The sequence below is a fragment of the Podarcis tiliguerta genome (assembly GCF_965153285.1).
Source record: "Podarcis tiliguerta genome assembly, chromosome: 12".
Classification (NCBI taxonomy): Eukaryota; Metazoa; Chordata; class Lepidosauria; order Squamata; family Lacertidae; genus Podarcis; species Podarcis tiliguerta.
Window position 1 is genome coordinate 39,051,426 of NC_139545.1, and position 20,607 is coordinate 39,072,032.

The window sequence follows — 20,607 nt, forward strand, 5'->3', positions numbered from 1 at the left end:
GCAGTTAATGGTCTTATGACCACCACCACTAGTTGGCCATTTGTATTACATCAATTGAGAAGAAACCACCAAAACGGTATTAGAAGTTTTTATGGAAGCATCTGCACATGCCTACTCATTTGCAGATGGAGAAGGAATAGGTGGTGGAAAGCAACCACCTAAGTGCATTTATGTTATTCCCTTAGAAGAAAACCTGTGTGTTTCCCTTACAGAGAAATTTGAAGACAACCTGAAATCAAAATATTTCTGGAGACCAAAAAGAATAGACTTGACGTTTGGGATTTACCATTATGCAGGGAAGGTAAAATTATTTGTTTGGTTTATAAAAATCATTTTTAGGCTACTTATCAAAGCAGAATTCTTCCAAAGCAGGTTATAGAACACTATCAAATTGCATAATTTCAATAATATATCATGATACTTGTTTACTTTCTGGCACATGAGGACATGAGACTTCAGATAATTAAAAATAATTGGATCAGAATAATCATTTATAGTCTTCCCAATAAATGGAAAAAAGTTTTGCTGGGAGAGAAATCCTCCAGTATCACAGCCCAAAAACAGTCATGGCATCCTTTTTGCTGTTTAAGGCATGCATAAGCAATGCAACTGTAAAAACAAAGGAATGGAATACAAATTTGGAAACTACCTGAAGCAGCGCCTCACTCACCAACAGATCCATTGTAGGCATGTTAGGGCTTTTTGGATCAGAAGTATGCTGATGATCACTTGGTGGGTGAGGTAGCAAGTGATTCAGCTTTCTGATTACAGCCTGAGACCCACTTCATATGTCACCAGTAGCCAAGCATGGGGTGAGGCAGACGTGCCCTCCTAACACCAGCATCACTGGTGTGAGGCAGGCCGGTGCAAATGTCAGGGGCACATGAGCACATTGGCAGGAGTGTTGGGTGGGTGGTAGAGGTCCAGTTTTGACCTTGCCACCCCCCTGTTCACAGCCCGATACAAATAAGCAGCAAGGACGGGGTCAGGAGAACAGCTCAGCATCTCCACACTACCACCACTGCTGTAGATTGTTACCATTTTGTAGCTTTTAATGAATGGTTTGATATTGGAACCAGTAGGCCTAATGCATGGAAGTATTGGTCAACGTAAGGAAATTTGCTGTATAACCTTTGCCGTCCTGTTTTTTTTTTTTTTTTTTTTAAGGTTCTATATAACGCAAGTGGGTTCTTGAACAAAAACCGAGACACCTTACCAGCTGACATTGTACTGCTCTTGCGATCCTCTGAAAACTATTTGACTCGGCAGCTGGTAATCCACCCTCTTACAAAAACAGGTAATGCTACCCTTTAACAGGTCCAATGTTAGGTGCTGCCTGCCTTTGAGTTCACAACTGGGCTAGCATCTTCCACCTTACCATGGAGGGAAGCAGGCATTTGCCACGTTACTGAGCGCCACAGGAAAGGAGCAGTGGAATGAAGGCTACGCAGCGGATGTGTTGCCCTCATCCAGGAAACATTCCCTACAAGCCGTCCTTCCACATGTCCTACCCTCTGGGAACTCTTTCCACACAGTTCGGTCTGCTGCAGAACCCCTGTGCCTCAGCTGTTGCGCTTCAGAGACTAGGAACCGAGAAAGCTACCTTACACTGAGCCAGATCATTGGTCCATATAGCTCGCTATTGTCTACACTGACTGGCAACCACTCTCCAGGGTTTATCGCAGGTGTCTCTGGCATACCTACTTGGAGATGTCAAGAGTTCAGCCCTTGAACTCTTGTGTGCAAAGCAGCTGAGCTGAAAAGTCATGGCGGAACGATTTATTTCCTTAAAGTCCAGTAAAAAAAATGTAAAGTGCAACTCTATGCCCCTACTCTTGTGTAGCAGTATGTTGCAGGGGAAATTGGCTGTAGTATAATGAAGGAAGGACTCAAAAGAAAAAAATATGAACTCTTCATTTGACATTCTTTTATTTTGTTAATATATTTTTTCCATTTTGCAATATTCAACAATGAATATAAATCTACACAAATCAAAAATATTTACTGTGACTTCCCTCCCTCCCCTTCTGCAGCTTATTTTCTTACTGCGTATCCAAATTTATCCTTTTTACAAATTTATCCTTTATAATTCCTATAAATTTCTTACTGCTCTTGTTTATATCAATCCTGCTAACGTTTTTGTTTCCAATTTGTTTTCATGTATTCAGTTTCCCCCATTCTGTTACAAAAAGTCTATTATCTTGATCTCATAATCTTCCAGTAGGTTTCGCCATCTCTGTGAATTCCATCAATTTTAATTGCCAATGGTCTCTTTTGGGGGCCAAATCCTCTTTCCAGTTTTGGGCAGCCGCGGTTGGATACATAAATAGTTTATTCTGGTTTTTTGGCACCTCTTTTCCAAGTATACCTAGAAGAAAAGCTTCTAGTTTTTTAAACAAAGGTTATTTTCAACATTATTTTCAATTCATTATGGATCATTTCCCAGAGGGCTTTTGCAGTCTCACAGGACCATATGTGGTACCACATATGAAAAAAGATACCTTCTTTCTCTTTACATTTGACATTCTCTCAGGCTCCAGTTGCACCCTCTGCCAGCCCCCCCCCCCCCCCAAGGATGCATAGTGCTTGGTTCATGTTTATTATCCACCAACCACATATTTAAGTAAACCAGCAGTGACCACTCACCAGGCATGACGTGGGCGGCTTTTGTGACCCAGCGCTGGCTCCCCTGACCCAGGGGGTCATGCCAACCATGGCTCTGACCCCTGGGCTGTCCCCATAGGCTGTGGGTCATCCAGGTGACCTGCACCACCAGCCAATTGGCTGCGGCCCCTGGGGGTGGAGCTGAAAGGAAGCTGCCAGCAATGCTGGTCAGCCATTCTGGACATATTTATCACTGCTCACCTCAAATATGGCATGAGAATATGAAAAATGCAAATTATGCTTATGCACTATTTGTCAATTATTTCAGCAGCCAGCACATAATTAGTTTTCCCACAAGTGTATATGGTGGTGTTTTTTTTCCCAAGTACCCAACTGCAAGATTAATTTATATTTAAATTCTGCATAATTGAAGCCACTTCTGGAATTGTAATGAGGAAGTCGCTTTATGGAAGGCATTTGGGATTAGAATTTTTCATAGTCAAGGGTTTTAAAAAATCTTGGTGCAAATGCTCTAAACTGGGTGCATCAAGTCCCCACAAATCACATAGTAAGCAGACTAGGCCCTGCTAGTCCGCATTGCCCTGTCTGAATTGCAGGCTACCATAGTCCACACAAAGAAGAAAGTTTAGCAAAAGCCTGTTCAGCTGTTCATCAGGAGGCAGGCAACGGCACAGCTGGGGTTTGGCTCTGGGGCCAGGTGGGGGCCTGTCAATAGAGTTGCAGAGGATGGAGGCAGTCATGGTGTAGTGGTTTGAATGTCAGACTAAGATCTGGGCGACTAGGTTTTCAAATCCCCACTCAGCCATGAAGCTTGCTGCGTGATCTTGGGCCGACCGCTGTCTCTCAGCCTTACCTACCTCAAAGGGTTATTGTGTGGATTAACCAAGGAGGGGGAGAGAACCATGTACAGTGGTACCTCGGGTTAAGTACTTAATTCGTTCCGGAGGTCCTTTCTTAACCTGAAACTGTTCTTAACCTGAAGCATCACTTTAGCTAATGGGGCCTCCCGCTGCTGCCGTGCCTCCGGAGCTCGATTTCTGTTCTTATCCTGAAGCAAAGTTCTTAACCTGAAGCACTATTTCTGGGTTAGTGGAGTGTGTAACCTGAAGTGTATGTAACCTGAAGCGTATATAACCCGAGGTACCACTGTATGCCATCTCCAGCTCCTTGGAGAAAAAAGTTGGATATAAATGCAAAACATAAAAATAAACACTTTATAAGGGCATTTAAAATGCTCATTAATATAGCCTCCCTCTTTGCTTCCTGAACCAGTGTGGGCAATGGTTTCTAAGACTTGTTCCTCGTTTATATTAGAGCTTGGTAGGCCATCATAAAATTGTACAATATGCTTCAAAATGATGCAGAACACACCAGTCACTTCTCTAAGGTAGTGCAGTTCCACAAAAGGCGAGGGTGATAAGGGGGGCTCTGGTGTCTGTAATCACCAGAGAATGTAATGGAGAATAAATGTAAATGCCAAGTATTCATTATCTTCTCTCTTCACAAGCAAAAGGGAAATGAGGAATGTGCTTGTGGCTCATTGAAAGCTACATGTATTATGTTTTTTAAAATAAATTTTATTTTTGTATTTTCTATTTTATATAAACAAGTGAATTAAAAAATAAATAAACATATACGGTAGTCCCCTTTGACTTCCCTCCCCCCATTGTGGATCTTAATATAATGATTTTCACCTCTGCATCTCTTTCGTAACTATTCTGATAAATCCTTTATCATTCCCTAGTTCAAATTTTTGATACAATAGTTTTTCAAATAAATTATAAACTTTTCCCATTCTTTATTAAAGACTTCCTCTTCCTGGTTTCTTATTCTTCCTGTAAGTTTTGCCATCTCAGCATAGTTCCATTTCTGGACTAACAGAATCCACACAGCCGTGCTTGCATACATAAAAAGTTTCATCTGGTCTATAAATTTGTTGATAATAATCATACATGGAGAGCAGACTTCAATCTTACGGAATCTACTGTGTTGTTGTCAGTGCTTTTTTCTGGGGGGGGGGACACATACCCCTAAACATTTTGTGAATCTAAGTTTGGCCTCATTGAGGGGCAGTATTTCAATATGAGTAGGAAAATGAGAGTACCCCAAACATTTTTTAGGGGGGGAAACCACTGGTTGTTGTTTTTTACTAGAGCCCTGAGAAGCAAAATACATTCACTTGGAACTAAAGAATATGGTGCTGCTTAAGCAGATGCTGATCACAGGGGTTTCTTCTGAGTACGAGAACTGAGGTGAACATACCCTCGTTCCACACAGAAAGCTATTCCTGGTTGCTCCAAACTCAGAAGCAGCTTGCCCAGTTGGGTGGAACCACAACGCTAACTTCCTGGGAGCAGTGTCACTGCTGTTTATCAGAGGGAGAGGGGGCAAGGAGGTTTGCACGGTGCAGGTGCACCAGTGGAAACAATTTGTCACTCCCACACGCTCCCTCAGCCCTTTCCCTCCAGTAAACAGCAAGCAACACCACTGCTGGGAAGGGAGTGTTGAGGCTCTGACCTCCTGGGTGTGCGACCTCTGCCGAAGCGTTCTCCATTTCATCAGTCATAGGGAGAGGTAGTTGTTCTGCCACTGCTATTGTTGAACAGTTGGGAGTCAGAAATCTTTCGGATCAATTGCAAGTCTCCCAGAGTTATCCCAGTAGATCAGCCTTCTGCTCATCCTGGGCTAATATCTAGAGGGGTGGACATCTTGAGTAAGGTGCCTTCTTCCTTCTCTTAGGTAACTTGGCACATACGAAAACCAAGAGTGCGATAAACTACCAGACATGGACGCCACAGAAATCAATCAGCCAAACTAAGGTAAGGAAACCGCATGGGCAGCCGCCTGGACCCATATATTGAAGTCGAGAGGGGCAATGTTGTTGTTGCTACTAAAACAAAAACAAAAAAAGTAAGCAAGTAACCCCTTCCTTGGTTTCTCTCCCTCTCTTTTTATCTCTCCTGTTTTCTTTTCTGTTTAGCTGGATTTCTTTGTGTTGTGCAATTCGTATTCCTTCCGTGAGGTAAAAAACCTACATTTCCCTTCTTTCTGACTATAGTTTTATAACTACTTCAGGGAAAGCTAAATTAATTCTCTGCTGTCACTGTCCTTAGCACTCATCCCTAAGCCTGCTTCCTTGCAAGTATGTTTTCTGGACTACACTGAAGTCTTAATTCCAAGTAAATGTGTTCCTGATTGGTATGCTTTTTTAAAATGAGAGCATACCAAGGTTCTGGCTGTGGGGTTAATCAGGCTCTGTTGAAAACAACCATTGTGACAAGGGTACAGAATTATTATTTGCAGGATGTTAACAGTCCTAATCTTTTAAAAAAAAGAAAGAGAGAAATCTAGACAAACCATTTTTCCTTCAGATGCCATTTGCAACAGATATCTATCTGTATGTTCAGTTATCAAACTGTGTTCAGTATATGTGTGTGTTTCTGCATGTGTGTACAGTGTGATAAAGTATTGTAATGTTTTTAGTGTAATAACCTCTGACTTTCCTAGTGATTACTCAGTAGCATCTGCAGCTTAGGATGACTATTTTTTATTATTAATAGTGTTCTTTAAGAGGACACTTTGTTAAACTGGTGCAATAAGCTTCAGACACTGTATAGATAAGGGGTGCTATTTTCTTTCTTGATACATATAGAGTGAGCCGGAGGATTCCACGCATCATCCGAGGGAAACAACCAATATGAAAACGCAGACAGTTGCTTCATATTTCAGAGTAAGCTTTAGCTGTTATTCTTCCTCTTAATATATATGATTTATGCAGCAGCCAGCCTGCTGATTTCTGGGCCCGTCTCTATAGATGCAATAGTTCTATTTCTCCTTAGGGATAAGATAATTCACTTGGAACTTGAAAGCTTTTAGACTAGTATTAGAATATCCAAAGCAGGGGTGGGAAACCTGTCCCTTTCCAGATGTTGTTGGACTCTAACTCCCATCAGGCCAAGCCAGCATGATCAGTATGTAGGGGGGGGTGAATCTGGAGGGCCACAAGTTCTCCTCTGAAGAAAAACACTTCAGGGCACCCTGGTTCACTCAAGCCAGTGTGGTGTAGTGGTTAAGAGTGGTAGACTCCTAATCTTATGAACCGGGTTCGTGTCCCAGCTCCTCCACATGCAGCTGCTGGGTGACCTTGGGCAAGTCACACATCTTTGAAGTCTCTCAGCCTCACTCACCTCACAGAGTGTTTGTTGTAGGGGAGGAAGGGAAAGGAGAATGTTAGCCACTTTGAGACTCCTTCGGGTAGTGATAAAGCGGGATATCAAATCCAAACTCTTCTTCCTCAAACTGATACCCTGACATTTTCCAGATGTTTACATTTCAGGATATCTCTTCCAGCTTTTTGATATATATATTTTCATCTCCCATGTGACCTTGAGGGGGAGGCTAGGTGCTAGCCAAATGTTTCTCTGGTGCACCCGCAAGTTAGCTTAGCAGGGGATGTGATGACAGGGCCATCTCACCTGGCTCTTGTTTTCTCAGGGTTTTTTTTTTGGTTTTTTTAGTAGAAGGGTACCCATATTAGCCACAGTTGATCCTCCAAGTCTCATGGTCCCTGGAATTTTCCTGCCCATGCCAGTTGCTGATCCAGCCATGTGAACACAAGGAGCTGCCGTTTAAGTCAGACTATCAGCCCATCTAACCCAGCATTGTCTCCACTGATGGGCAGCACTTGGTTCCCCAAGGTTTCAGGCACAGATCTTTCCTGGCCTTGGTCCCTGAGCCTTTTTAACTGGAGATGCCCAAGACTGAACCTGGGAACTTCTGCCAGGCCCCTCTGAGCTAAGGTTCCTCTCTCTATTGTAGAGAAGTTGAATGGTTTCTGTGTTTGAACTGCATCATAATAATAATAATGATAATAATAATAATAATAATAATTTATTTATATCCTGCCCTCCCCAGCCGAAGCTGGGCTCAGAGCGGCTAACAACAATAAAAGTAACACAGCATTCTAAAATCAATTCATTCTAAAATCAATTCAGAATCAAATTAATGGCAACCATTGGGCTTGAGTTCTATGAGGATTGCCAAAGGAGGGGGTCAGACTGTGCCTTGGCCAAAGGCCTGGTGGAACAGCTCTGTCTTGCAGGCCCTGCGGAAAGATGTCAAGTCCCGCAGGGCCCTAGTCTCATGTGACAGAGCATTCCACCATATCGGGACCGCAGCCAAAAAAGCCCTGGCTCTGGTTGAGGCCAGCCTAACCTCCCTGTGGCCCGGGACCTCCAATATGTTTTTGTTTGAAGACTGTAAGGTCCTCCATGGGACATACCAGGAGAGGTGGTCCTTCTAGTCAAGGAGAAAAACACAGGAAGGTTTTTTTTAGCTCTTTTTTCCACGGCTACCATGGATTTCAATCCCAATCAAACTGGCAACTTTCCTTTCCTCACATAGAAATGACAAAAACCGTTTAGATCCCAGGAAAGCTGAACCTGTTATGCTTCTATAGCAGCTTAGCCAATTGGGAGACAGAAGCTTCACTGCCCTAAGCAAAATACAATTTAGTTGATATTATTGGTTGAACAGGCCCTATTTTATATGAGAGGCCGAAATCCACAGGGACAGAATGGCAGTCAGAAAAAGAGTCTGGCTGTAGTTTGTTAGCATGCTTAATGTTCATAACAGCACTTAAATGTGTCACTGCCAAGCATTTTAACAGTCACTTTGTCCGAGTTGGCTTGGCTTCATTATTATGTCACTGATAATATTATAATTCTGTGGTACACATCCAAATTGGTACTCTACAGTACACAACCAAAGGAGAACGTAATGCACTTTTTGAATTTACATTTGAATAATGCGCTATTCCATTATTGCTGTTATTTTCCTTTGAGTCAACCTGATGCACAATTAGCTCCTTGGTTTTGCATAAGAATCTGCGTTGGAAACACTCTCCAGAACACCTGTCAGAACATCATTTTATGCCATAACTGCCATTAACAATTTCTTGTCAACAGGCAATTACATCGCCCATCATCTGCTCATAAAGGCTGCAGAACAGACAGGGGGCCACAGACCCCTTTTTCAATGTTTTGTTTTAAGCCACGAACCACAACAAAACAGGATTAATAATTCTGAGCACTAAAGGTCATACTGAGATTTCTTACATGACTTTGAGCATAGAAGTATGCAACCAAGAAGTAGTGCTTCAAAGTGACAATGTGCATTTCAGCCAGAAGATGACACAAGCATCCATGGGAAATGTAAATTATAAGCTGCAGGCACTGCTTTTCAAGCCTATATTAAGAAATCTACATAGCAATTTACAACACTAACTTTTACAAATGTCATTGTTGTTTTAGAAACCAGTTCAGTACAGTACATAAAGCAACCCCACGATTTACTTACCTGTTGGAAAAGTCAAGACAACGAATGTTCTCAGTTTCTTTGGAACAGTCAAAAGCGCATATGCAACCTATTTGGAAAAGTATTATTTATTTAATAAATTTAATAAATGTATATCCCACACCTTCAACCACTAGGGCAGCACACCTTGCTTTTGGAGTCTAGAATTTGCCATAAAATTACAGTTTAGGGCAGTAATAAATTGTGAAATTATGTGCCTGCGATAGGATATTGGTGTTTTCAGCATGGGAACAGTGCAACTGTACTAGTTCCTACTATAGGTGAATTCTCTGCACGCGTGTTATACCAGATGCATTACAGGGGTACCGCAAATACAGTGTACTGTATAATTGCCTACATAAAACGTGGGCAGGCCCATAATCTTCTTAATCTGGTGCAAGGAAAATTCAAACAGATTTCAATGAATACAAGTTTTGCAAAGCTTTTGAGCACTCACAAGAAAGGCACTGTATGGAAGGGCTTCCAAAGGCTTCTCCCCGTATTTCCTTTTCAGTATTCGCTCATGGATTTGTTATCTAAAATGGTGGTTGGTCAACCTCACTTTGTGCGCTGCATTAAGCCGAACAATGATCGACAGGCAAACAAATATGACAGAGAAAAGGTATTGGTACAGCTGCGCTACACAGGAATTCTGGAAACGGCACGGATCAGGAGACAGGGTTATTCTCACCGTATTCTCTTTGCTAACTTCATAGAGCGGTAAGTCCTTTACAAGTGTTGTTTTGGTAGACTGTGTCCAGAAATGACATTTTAGTACCAAACCAGATTCTGGTTCACTCAGGCTTTTCTACACTGGATTGTTGCACATGGGCCAACTGCCAGTTAAAGGTCACCACAGAAAAGTCTTGCCCTTTCAGTGATGCAAGGTAATACAGACGTTTTGTCTGCAGTATTATATCTCCAGCTATCTGTAGAAAGGTAAAGGTAAAGGGACCCCTGACTATTAGGTCCAGTCGTGGCCGACTCTGGGGTTGTGGTGCTCATCTCGCTTTACTGGCCGAGGAAGCCGGCGTACAGCTTCCGGGTCATGTGGCCCGCATGACTAAGCCACTTCTGGTGAACCAGAGCAGTGCACGGAAACGCCATTTACCTTCCCACTGGAGCGGTAGCTATTTATCTACTTGCACTTTGATGTGTTTTCGAACTGCTAGGTGGGCAGGAACAGGGACTGAGCAATGGGAGCTCACCCCGTCGATTTGAACCGCCGACCTTCTGATCGGCAAGTCCGAGGCTCTGTGGTTTAACCCACAGCGCCACCCGCATCCCTCCAGCTATCTGTTCACATACACAAATCATCGCTTGCCGTTAAAGTCAACCAGTATTGACAAGCATGTGTAAATCATCCCTTGATGTTGGGAAAGCTTCTGAAAAAGTGGGGGTGAAAAGTCTTGGAGAACAGGCATTGCATTTTGATTCAGGAATACCGCACAGATTAAACATCCTGTGCTGTAGTTCTGTCTACAAAGAAGCAACTTTCTGGATACAATAAAATTCAGCTTAAACAATTCCTTCACAATAAATTAGGAACAGTGAAAACAACAAATACAACCAACCAACAATACACTGAAGAACAGTTATGCTATTCCAGGGGTAGGCAACCTTAAGGCCTGTGGGCCGGATGCGGCCCAATCGCCTTCTCAATCCGGCCCATGGACGGTCTGGGAATCGGTGTGTTTTTACATGAGTAGAATGTGTGCTTTTATTTAAAATGCATCTCTAGGTTATTTGTGGGGCATAGGAATTCGTACATTCCCCCCCCCCCAAAAAAAATAGTCCGGCCTACCACATGGTCTAAGGGACAGTGCACCGGCTGAAAAAGGTTGCTGACTCCTGTGCTAATCTATTGTGTGTGTGAGTGGTGAAGGTTAGCTCTAAAGAGTCATTTGACTCAGAAGCAAATTGGGAGCATTGTAAATTGGAGTAAAGCCCAATCTATATATTCAGAAAAACGCTTGCTCTCAGCCTGCACCGCATCAGAAGACAGCTGGGGAAACATATGACAGAATGCTCTCCCATTCAGAAAACCCGCTTCCTGTGCAAAACTTGTGTTTGTCAGGAAGAAGATTTGTTGTTTAGCCTTCTCTCTGGTATATTTGATATCTGGTATATACACTTCTTTCGTTTTTATGTTGGGGACCATTCAGACTTGCCATTCGCCACTGATATGTTAACATGGCACCGTACTGGGGGCTGTACCACATGGTTTTTCTGAATGTGCTGATCAGTTCAGATGTGAACTGTTATGCATGCAAGTTCACAGTTTGTATGAATGAAATAAAAGTTAACTGATTGGCGCTGAATGTCTTTTGCAAATGCAATACTAAAGGATTTGGGTTTCTCTCTCTCTGTCTTAGATACTATCTCCTTTGTTACAAATCAAGTGACAAACCCCCTGTAAGCCCTGAAACTTGTGCTGCCATCTTGGAAAAAGCCCAGCTTGATAACTGGATACTTGGGAAAACTAAGGTAGTACCTTTGCTCATTAGATGCAGCCCCCGTTGAAATAAATGGTATAAATGACTATACTGATGGATTTGAAAAGAGTTGCCTCTGCTAATACAAGTTGGAATGAGGCTACATCTTGCTGTGGCCGGGGATCTAAGGGCAACATGGTCCCAAAAGCTCGTTGTCCATCTCACAGATCCATCCATGCCCTACCCACAAAACTACCCAATGTACCACCTACTGTACATTGGGTACGGTAAGTCTTTCCCTACTGTAATCTTATGGGCTGCAGAGAAGACAGGAAAGATGAAGACAGATCCCTCGTAATTCCGTTTTGGGGCTTTTTTTATTAAAAAAAAGCAGTATATACATTTTATGAAATAAATAAATTCCACTGGGGCCTGTTAAGTTGTGGCGTCCAGTCTCTTGTTGAGCATTACAAATTCACTAACACTAGATATATTGCTCTTATCAATCATGTGTGCGTTGCTCTTCATAAAACATCACCTTATATTCTCATTCTTTTCTTTGGGCAGGTGGGTGAGTAAAAGGTAGATAAACTAAAAGTTGTCCAGTCTAAATTCACACATCATGTTGGAGCTGAAGCAGTAACTGAGCCCAGTTCCTTTGATCTCAGCTCCACCTGTATAACTGGGTGCAGCTAAATGCCTTCCTAAAGGAGACCGTCCCATATTCTCTGCCTGCTCCGCCACTACAGTCAGATCCAAGGAGAGGGAAAGTGTGTTGGATAAGTACATTATGTTTTGTTATGATACGGTATGCAAGTTCACATGCATTTCACCCAGCTTGGAATTAAAAGTTATTGTGTTTGTCAGTAGTTCCCCTGTTCTAAGGAGTTCAGGATTGGCAGAGTGATAGAGAAATATACTCCTCAAGAACAAACAGCCATTATTAAGGCAGATCTGCAACTGCTTATTTTAAACTCTGGAGAGTCCAACACTGGGGGTGCCATTTACGGATGGAAGGAGTTGTCAGCCTTCTATGTAGTTCTTTCTTCTCTTTTTACCTCCTACAGGTATTTCTCAAATACTATCATGTAGAGCAGCTGAACTTAATGCGAAAGGAGACCATTAACAGGATTGTTTTGATTCAAGCGTATGTCAGAGGGTGGCTTGGTTCAAAGAGATACAAAAAGATAAAGGAGAAAAGGGAAGAAAGTGCAATTAAAATACAAGCAGGTAATGGTTCAATGTAACAAACATAATTATGTGCAAGTATTTGTTCATATAGATGTGAAATAAGAAATTCAGTGTAAAACAGCAGGTGCTCTTTTTGCTGCGGTTGACTGGTTGTTGGATAATATTTTATCTTGTTTTGTTACCTTTATGCTGTTGTTAGTCATCTTGAGTGGCAAATTTTATATTTTAACATATATAATTATATATATATATTGCATGGTGATGTCAAGAGTCAAGCTCACAGCACCTTGAACTGGTGGCCTGGGGAATATCTGGTGAAGGTTCAGTTGTAGCTGGGGTGGGGTTAATGGGTACACCCCCCCCCCCGAGTTGTGTTCCCACTCCGCGTGGAATATTTTCCAGAAAATTGTATTTTTAATGGCAGGCCCCATTTAAAGAATGACATGTTATTTTAAGAACAGGAACAATCTAAGCTTAAGACCATCTGAAAATTTCATTGAATTAGACAAGGCAAGTACATTGTGTACCTGGACTTAGAAAAAGCTTTTGACAAAGTACTTCACCAAAGACTTCTGAGTAAGCTTTAGCAGTCAAGGAAAAGGGGGTGATGTCCTCTAGAGGATCAGGAATTGGTTAAGTTGCAGGAAGCACAGAGTAGGAATAAATGGACAGTTCTCTGAATGGAGTGAAATAGAAAGTGGAGTTCCTCAAGGATTAGTATTGGGACCTATTTTCTACAGGCACCGGGTTTGCCACTGCGAGAACAGGCTGCGGGCCTAGATGGGCCTTTGGTCTGATCTAGTAGGTGGTTCTTATGATTTTATTTTATATCACACTGGAGAGCCAGTGTGGTGTAGTGGTTAAGAGCGGTAGACTCCTAATCTGGGGAACCGGGTTCGCGTCTCCGCTCCTCCACATGCCGCTGCTGGGTGATCTTGGGCCAGTCACGCTTCTCTGAAGTCTCTCAGCCCCACTCACCCCACAGAGTGTTTGTTGTGGGGGAGGAATGGAAAGGAGAATGTTAGCTGCTTTGAGACTCCTTAAAGGGAGTGAAAGGCGGGATATCAAATCCAAACTCTTCTTCTTCTTCTTTATTGTGTTAACCACAAATGGAACTTTTATCACAACATATGGAGAATCTGCCCTTTTGATGGTTAATGCTTTCATACTTTTAATGTGATGGGTGGAACTTTGATCTATTCACCACACTTAAGATTTGTTCCCTATTAAAACTGAATGGGCTTTTGTGTCAAGAGAATAATATTAATAGTGTGGTCCTGAACTTAGAGCATCCTTCCTCAACCTGGTGCTCTCATCAGCCCCAGCTAGTATGTACAGTGGCCACGGTTGGTGAGAGTTGTTGTCCAACAATTTCTAGAGGGTACCAATTTGGGGGAAGGCTGATTTTGAGTATAGAAAACGGTGTTTATATTGATCCAAATGTGCTTTCTTATCATGATCTTGGAATCTGCGTAACATCTCATCTATATACCTGGTTCCGAATGTATTTCTTCTCTGTTTCTACTCTGAGCATGCATCAGTAGTTCAGTGAAAATAATGGCGTCTGCTTAAAAAAGCTTTCACTATCTCTCTTTAGCTTACCGGGGATATGTTACTCGCAAGCAGTATTCAAATGCAAAGGCAGCACACAAAATCGAAATGTGCATTACCAAGCTACAGGCTGGCAAGTATTTTTTATAATTTGTAAATAATTCTTGTTGGTTTCGAAAAATAAAAATAAAAACAGCTTAGAGTAATCATACATGACAGTATCTACCGTAGCTGCAGAATGCCTTATACAAAGATCACAGCAAATGATTAAATTATCCAAAAAGAGTTGTTACCAGTGTTGTGTGTTTATTATGCATGAATATCTCCCCTCCAAAGCAAGATGTGGGTATTTGGAGGGTCTAAGAGTTGTTTTGAGTGCTCAACGTGGTGCCTTCTAGGTGTTTTGGACTACAACTCCCATCATCCCTGGCCTTTGGCCATGCTAGCTTGGGCTGATGGGAGGTGTAGTCCAACAACATCTGGAGAGCAGCAGGTTGGGGGAGGCTGCAGTATATGAGTAGCTCAAATGAATAAACAAATTATTGAGTTATGTTCCTCTTGTAATTTACATCAGCTGCAAGAGGATATTTAATCAGGAGGAAAATTAAGGAAGAAAAGGAAGCAAATTCTAAAGCAGCAACGACAATTCAGAGTCATTACAGGGGATACAGGGAGCGAAGGAGCTTCAAAAGGAAAAGGTACTGTTTGCTTTCTCGTTGTGATTGTTCTGTTAAATGCCGTCTCCTTCTGCAATAAAATATAGTCAGAAAGTAGCAATATATCCTAGACCATGATGAACTGCATTCTTCCGTGCAGACAAGGTGAGATATATCTCATTATATTGCGTTTTGTTTTCAGTAGACGTGTCAAAGAAGGGCATGTGATTTCCATTAAAAACACTGGATGCAAATAAATGATATTTGACTGCTAACATTTTATCCACATCTGATTTGTAAAAGGTCTGGTAGCTCTAAGTCTGAATATTGGATTCCTGGCTCCATTTGCTTTAAAACAAGAAAAGGCCTTTCAGCCAGATATTGAGAGCTCAACACAGGCGGTGGCGGAGGGAAGCATGAACAAGAAAATATTGTTGAATAATCTCCTTACCTAACACTCAAACTAGGGTACAATTAACTGCAACAAATGTTTCTATTCTTTAAAACAGATTCAGGAGCAAAACAGATTCAGGAGCAGATTCCCTGATCTCAGGGAGGTCAGTTGCATACATAACATATGCATTAATTTAAAACAATTGACAAAACACAGTAGAGCAAAAAAAATAAAAATCAAAGGCATTAAGCCGCAATAATTTATTTACCCCCAAATCCTGGAAGAATTAAAAAAAAAGTTTTTGCTTGGTGGTGGAAATGCCATCTGTATCTCCAGGGGGAAGGAGTAACCACAGTTTGTGGTAGGGAGGAAGGGGGAGTGGTTTCCGTTCACATCAAAAAGGGAACTTACTTAAGTCATGTTTTTTGAACTGATAGGTGGACCAAAACTTAGTTTATCCTTTGAAATTTGTACTTCTCCAAATTTTTGAGGTTCAATTCTCCAGTCAAGTAATGTATATGGAAATGTGGGTACTAGGGCAGGGTTGGGGAACCTCTTTGTGAATGATGCCAACTATCTTTTAAACAATCTGAAATGGCTGGTTTTTTGATGAGCGCCACAACCCCAGAGTCGTTCGTGACTGGACCTAATGGTCAGGGGTCCCTTTAACTTTTTACTTTGAGTAGGGGGTATTCTTCATTGTTTCCCCCTAACGCTCTTTCTTCTTGTAAGCAACAACAAAAAAAGGACCCCCAACATTTTCTGTATTGCTATATTGTGTTTAACACTCAATTGGAAGCCGCCCAGAATGGCTGGGGAAACTCAGCCAGATGGGCGGGGTATAAATAATAAATTATTATTATTATTATTATTTATTATTATTATATTGTTCTCATTTTTAAAATTGCACATATCATATTAACCTTTTAATGCATACATATTGTATCAGGGTCACAATATCTCCTAAATATAATATGTTTCTGTCAGAGAGTCACTTCTTAGGAAGGAACAGGCTGAAAGGGCGGCTACCCCAAGTAAAAAGGAAGAAGAAGATGTACAAATTACAGAGATCGAGAGTAACGCGACCATTGGACACAACAAGTCTCCTCCCCAAAGTGAAGAGGAGGCCGCTGTCATCCTTCAGAGCAACTACCGTGGTTACAGAGAAAGGAAGAAGGTGAAGGAGCAGGGCTTCAAGAATGTGGCTGGGCAGGAACCATCTCAAGAGGAGAACCTCAAACCAGCACCAGAAGCCGAAGCTGGTATGGACCATTGTAAGAAAATGGGAGATGCAGATGAAATGCAAAGCTCTCCTGTAGAGGTTGAGGTCAACGCAACTGTTGAGCTCAAGCCACCGCCTCACACAGAAGAGGAGGCGGCTGTTATCCTCCAGAGTAGCTACAGGGGTTACAGAGAACGGAAGAAGTTTAAGGATGAGCAGTGTAAGAAACTGGGAAGTACAGATAAGGGGCAGACCTCACCCCCAGAGGTCCACGTCAGTGCAGCTGCTGTGCCCAAGTCACCACCTCAGACTGAAGAAGATGTACAAATTACAGAGATTGAGAGTAACACAACTGTTGGACACAACAAGTCTCCTCCCCGAAGTGAAGAGGAGGCTGCTGTCATCCTTCAGAGTAGTTACCGCGGTTACAGAGAACGGAAGATGTTCAAGGAGCAGGGCGGCAAGAACGTGGCAGGGCCAGAACCGCCTTCAGAGCAGAACCTCAAACCAGCGCAAGAAGCAGAAGCTGGTGTCGACCAAAAAGGTGCAGCTTCTGTTGTGACTCAGAGCATCTCTGACTTAGATCTGAAGGCACCAGAGGAGAAGGAAGGAGTACTTCCCAGGAAACGGCAGTCTTCTGTGAAACAAAAGCTCCCGGAGGAAGGTGAGAAAAAGGCCATTTCCGACGGCTTGCCTAAGAAAGCATCTATCAGAAAGGCAAGTGAATTGAGCCAGCCAACTCTGCATGGAAGAAGGGGCTCGGAGGTGCAAAGGCCCATTGTTCCCCATGGCAGTCACCTGGAAAGAGGTTCTTTGAAACACGGCCAGCTGCCTCCCTTTGAAAATAAAGCAAGTGTAAGGAAAAGCTCTGCGAGAGGCTCTCAGAAACATATTGAAGCCAGCAAGCAAACCTTGGGAGACAAAGAGAAGGCAGCCTTAGTCATCCAGAGTAATTATCGAGGATACCGAAGGCGAGGACAGCTCAGGAAAGAAGGGAAATTGCCGGGTGGGAACCAAGAGAGAGCACACCGTGAGGGGAATGGTGGAGGGAGCAGTCAAAATCCCAGTCCCAAGGCAACAATAGCGAGGCAGAGATCCAGCGCTGAGGCTGAGGGATCAAATGATGTTCCGGAAGATGGCCCAGAGAAGGACAAGTCTGATCTGGCGGCATTTTCCAGGCAGGTGAGGAGATTAGAGCTGGGGAACTTTTCCCAATCTGGGGGTTATATTCCATTCTGGGCAGCCTTCTGAGGGCCACATGCCAGTGGCAGGTAGGGCCAGAGGAAAAAGTGGGTAGAGCAATGAATGAGATTTTTACCTTTGTAATGTAGATTTTCTATATCCTCCCACATCCAGAGGTGTATTTAAGGGTTGGTGAAATCAGCTCCTGTTCTGAATTTAAAAAATATGCTTGCTAATAACAATAGTAATGCCTTTGAAAATAGTATGAGTTCAGCAGTAAGGGTTGTTGAGGTTGTCAAGATACCTATCTACAAAAGCAAAATTCTCTCTCTCCCTCTCTCCATCATTGCTTCTCCTACTCCCATTGCCCAGCATTGATTTGCATTAAAGCTTGGTGTTTTTATTTCCTAGATATCAAAATTATCGGAAGACTATTTGGTGCTGCAGCAGAAGCTGAACGAAATGATTCTGTCCCATCAGCTGAGGCCTGTGATGCTCTCCAAAGACAAGCAAACAAATGGCCACCTCTCTCCTCGTGTGTGCCAGCCTGGTAAAAAATAAATAAATAAACAATCACTCTCAGTATTGAAAGGAATATACTCTGCAACTACGGGGATGGGGAACCTGTAAGCCTACAACTCTCTTCATTCCTGATGCATCTCCAATAAATTCTGGAGGGCCACAGGTTCCCTATGCCTGGCTTTAGATTACATGTATGGCTCTCCATGGGATGCGGGTGGCGCTGTGGGTTAAACCACAGAGCCTAGGACTTGCCGATCAGAAGGTCAGTGGTTCGAATCCCCACGACGGGGTGAGCTCCTGTTCCTCAGTCCCTGCTTCTGCCCACCTAGCAGTTCGAAAGCATGTCAAAGTGCAAGTAGATAAATAGGTACCGCTCCGGTGGGAAGGTAAACGGCGTTTCCATGCGCTGCTCTGGTTCACCAGAAGCGGCTTAGTCATGCGGGCCACATGACCCAGAAGCTGTACGCCGGCTCCCTTGGCCAATATAGCGAGATAAGCGCCCCAACCCCAGAGTTGTCCGCGACTGGACCTAATGGTCAGGGGTCCCTTTACCTTTACCTATGGCTCTCCAAGGTGTCAGACATGTGCAATTCACCTGCCCTCTCCTTCTGCACAGCCAGGAGCAGTTTAGTCTGCCTAGTTCAGTTCCATTTTCAGACTTTCTTAGCTTAGCATTACATACAACCCAGCTTCATAATTCATGGATGGAAGTTGATTTGTTTAGCATCAGACCAAAGTCTGCATTGGTTCGTACATGAGAGTAAGCTCAAATTGTCTGAAAGTGCAGCAAAACTTGACAGAAGTCTTCCTCCTGGCCTGAGTGTGCAGAAGGAAATGAAAAGGAAATGGGGAGGGTGAGAGTCTCTCTGTTTGCTCAGGCCCAAAGAGGCTCCTCTTTTTCCAGTTATCCTATAGTCCGCATTACATGTGGACCAAGCTATGGTGAGGAACAAATACGTGTACAGTTTTGCTGCCACTTAGCAATGCCTTTGCATAATGAAAAGATCCAGTGCCGATGGAAATTGAAGTTTGCATTTTGGTTATCTTAATTACTCTTAGTTTCTGAAACCCGTGAGAGCAAAAAGTGAATCGAAAGCTTTTCTTCGTTATTTTGGCAGGACCTTTAACCTTCATCATACTCTATTTGCCGATGACTTTAAGCTTTAAGCCGAATTCTAGGATTAAATTTAAAGTGAGGCCTGACAGCATGAGTAATCATTCCCAGCTAATATGGATTAAATGTTCAAAATAATATTTTGGAAAAGTAACAAATGCCACTTTTCACAGAACACACATGAGAAAGGGATAAGAGAATGCATAGCTAAAAGTGCCTTTCCTCTCCTGTCCGTTCACACATGGCAGAAAAGGAAAGAAGGGACTCAAGGTGTTTAATACCTTGAAAACTTGGTGGTGAGAGTTGTGGTCCAAAACCAGTCTGGGAAAGGCTGAATTAGACAGCAAGTCCTACTGAACTCAGTGAGAATCGCATGCGTAGGATTGAACCATTGAGCAGGTACTAAACCAAATTAAATTGCCTGTCTGCTTTCCAGCCTTAGATTAAAGCTACTTAAAAGTGAATATTTTGGTCCAAGTAGCCTTTGGATGGCAATTTTGGATACCCAGTTCATAATGCATGTTCATGAAATCTAAGTCTATTATAATACCAAAAAAAAAAAATTCTCCTACACACAAAATTTACCTTTCTTCGTAATATGCATTGAATGTATTATTTACCCATCCCTTACCTCATACTTTCTTTTCTTACCCACAATATAGCAAATGAAAATTGTTCTCCTTATCCTTTCAAAACTGCATATAAATAATAATGGGACAAATGTTTCTGAACTGAGCAGCAATTTGATTGGACTCAGGGACAATATGGCCTTCACTGAATAAATGCTCTTGTGAGCAATTTGCTTTTTAAAAAAAGGTCTAGATGCCCTTTTAAAAATATTGTTTTAAATGAGGCTCTCTTTCTTTGCATTTTTAACCTTCTAAAATGCTACTTTTTCATTTTCTTTATGTACCTGCGGGGTAGTTAGTCATCTTTTCAGCAATCATTTGATTGAGAAGCCTGATATCAAAAGCAATGGTATCTTTTTAAATATATATATTTTTTAAAAGTTATCTTTCATTGCTTTTCTTTGCCCAGCAAAGGCATGGTTTAATTGCTTTTTGGAGTGGAATCGGGAGCAATAATAGCACCTTTCAAGCATTCAATTATTGGCAAAAACAGTATAGGAGCCCCAGAGGCACAAAATCATAGGCATTATGTCTCACGTTCTGTTGCCCTTTGGAAAAGCATTGATGTTCTGAAAGAAGTTTAATTGGCCCATTTTTGGTGTGGTGGGTTAAAACAAATGCATTCAGTGCAGGCCTTTGTGGGAGAAAGGGGTAATGAAGTCCTCTGTGAGCACTTCATAGGAACATCCAAAACTGCCTTATACTGGTAGCCAGACCAAAGGACCATCTAGT

At 42.4% G+C, this 20,607-nt stretch overlaps 1 protein-coding gene across 2 annotated transcripts in view; it reads left to right on the forward strand.

Annotated features, from left to right (window-relative positions):
• The window catches only part of MYO3A (myosin IIIA), a 101,056-nt gene that overhangs the window by 64,959 nt on the left and 15,490 nt on the right, over positions 1–20,607 (forward strand). The window contains exons 21-32 of one of the 2 annotated variants that reach the window (XM_083406047.1): positions 213–301; positions 1,168–1,297; positions 5,365–5,444; positions 5,606–5,647; positions 6,278–6,355; positions 9,494–9,699; positions 11,355–11,466; positions 12,482–12,644; positions 14,203–14,289; positions 14,731–14,854; positions 16,194–17,610; positions 18,022–18,160. In XM_083406047.1, the coding sequence (XP_083262173.1) occupies positions 213–301; positions 1,168–1,297; positions 5,365–5,444; positions 5,606–5,647; positions 6,278–6,355; positions 9,494–9,699; positions 11,355–11,466; positions 12,482–12,644; positions 14,203–14,289; positions 14,731–14,854; positions 16,194–17,610; positions 18,022–18,160 (2,667 nt within the window). The remainder of the gene's footprint in view (positions 1–212; positions 302–1,167; positions 1,298–5,364; positions 5,445–5,605; positions 5,648–6,277; positions 6,356–9,493; positions 9,700–11,354; positions 11,467–12,481; positions 12,645–14,202; positions 14,290–14,730; positions 14,855–16,193; positions 17,611–18,021; positions 18,161–20,607) is intronic. The other variant, XM_083406048.1, reaches the window with a different exon arrangement.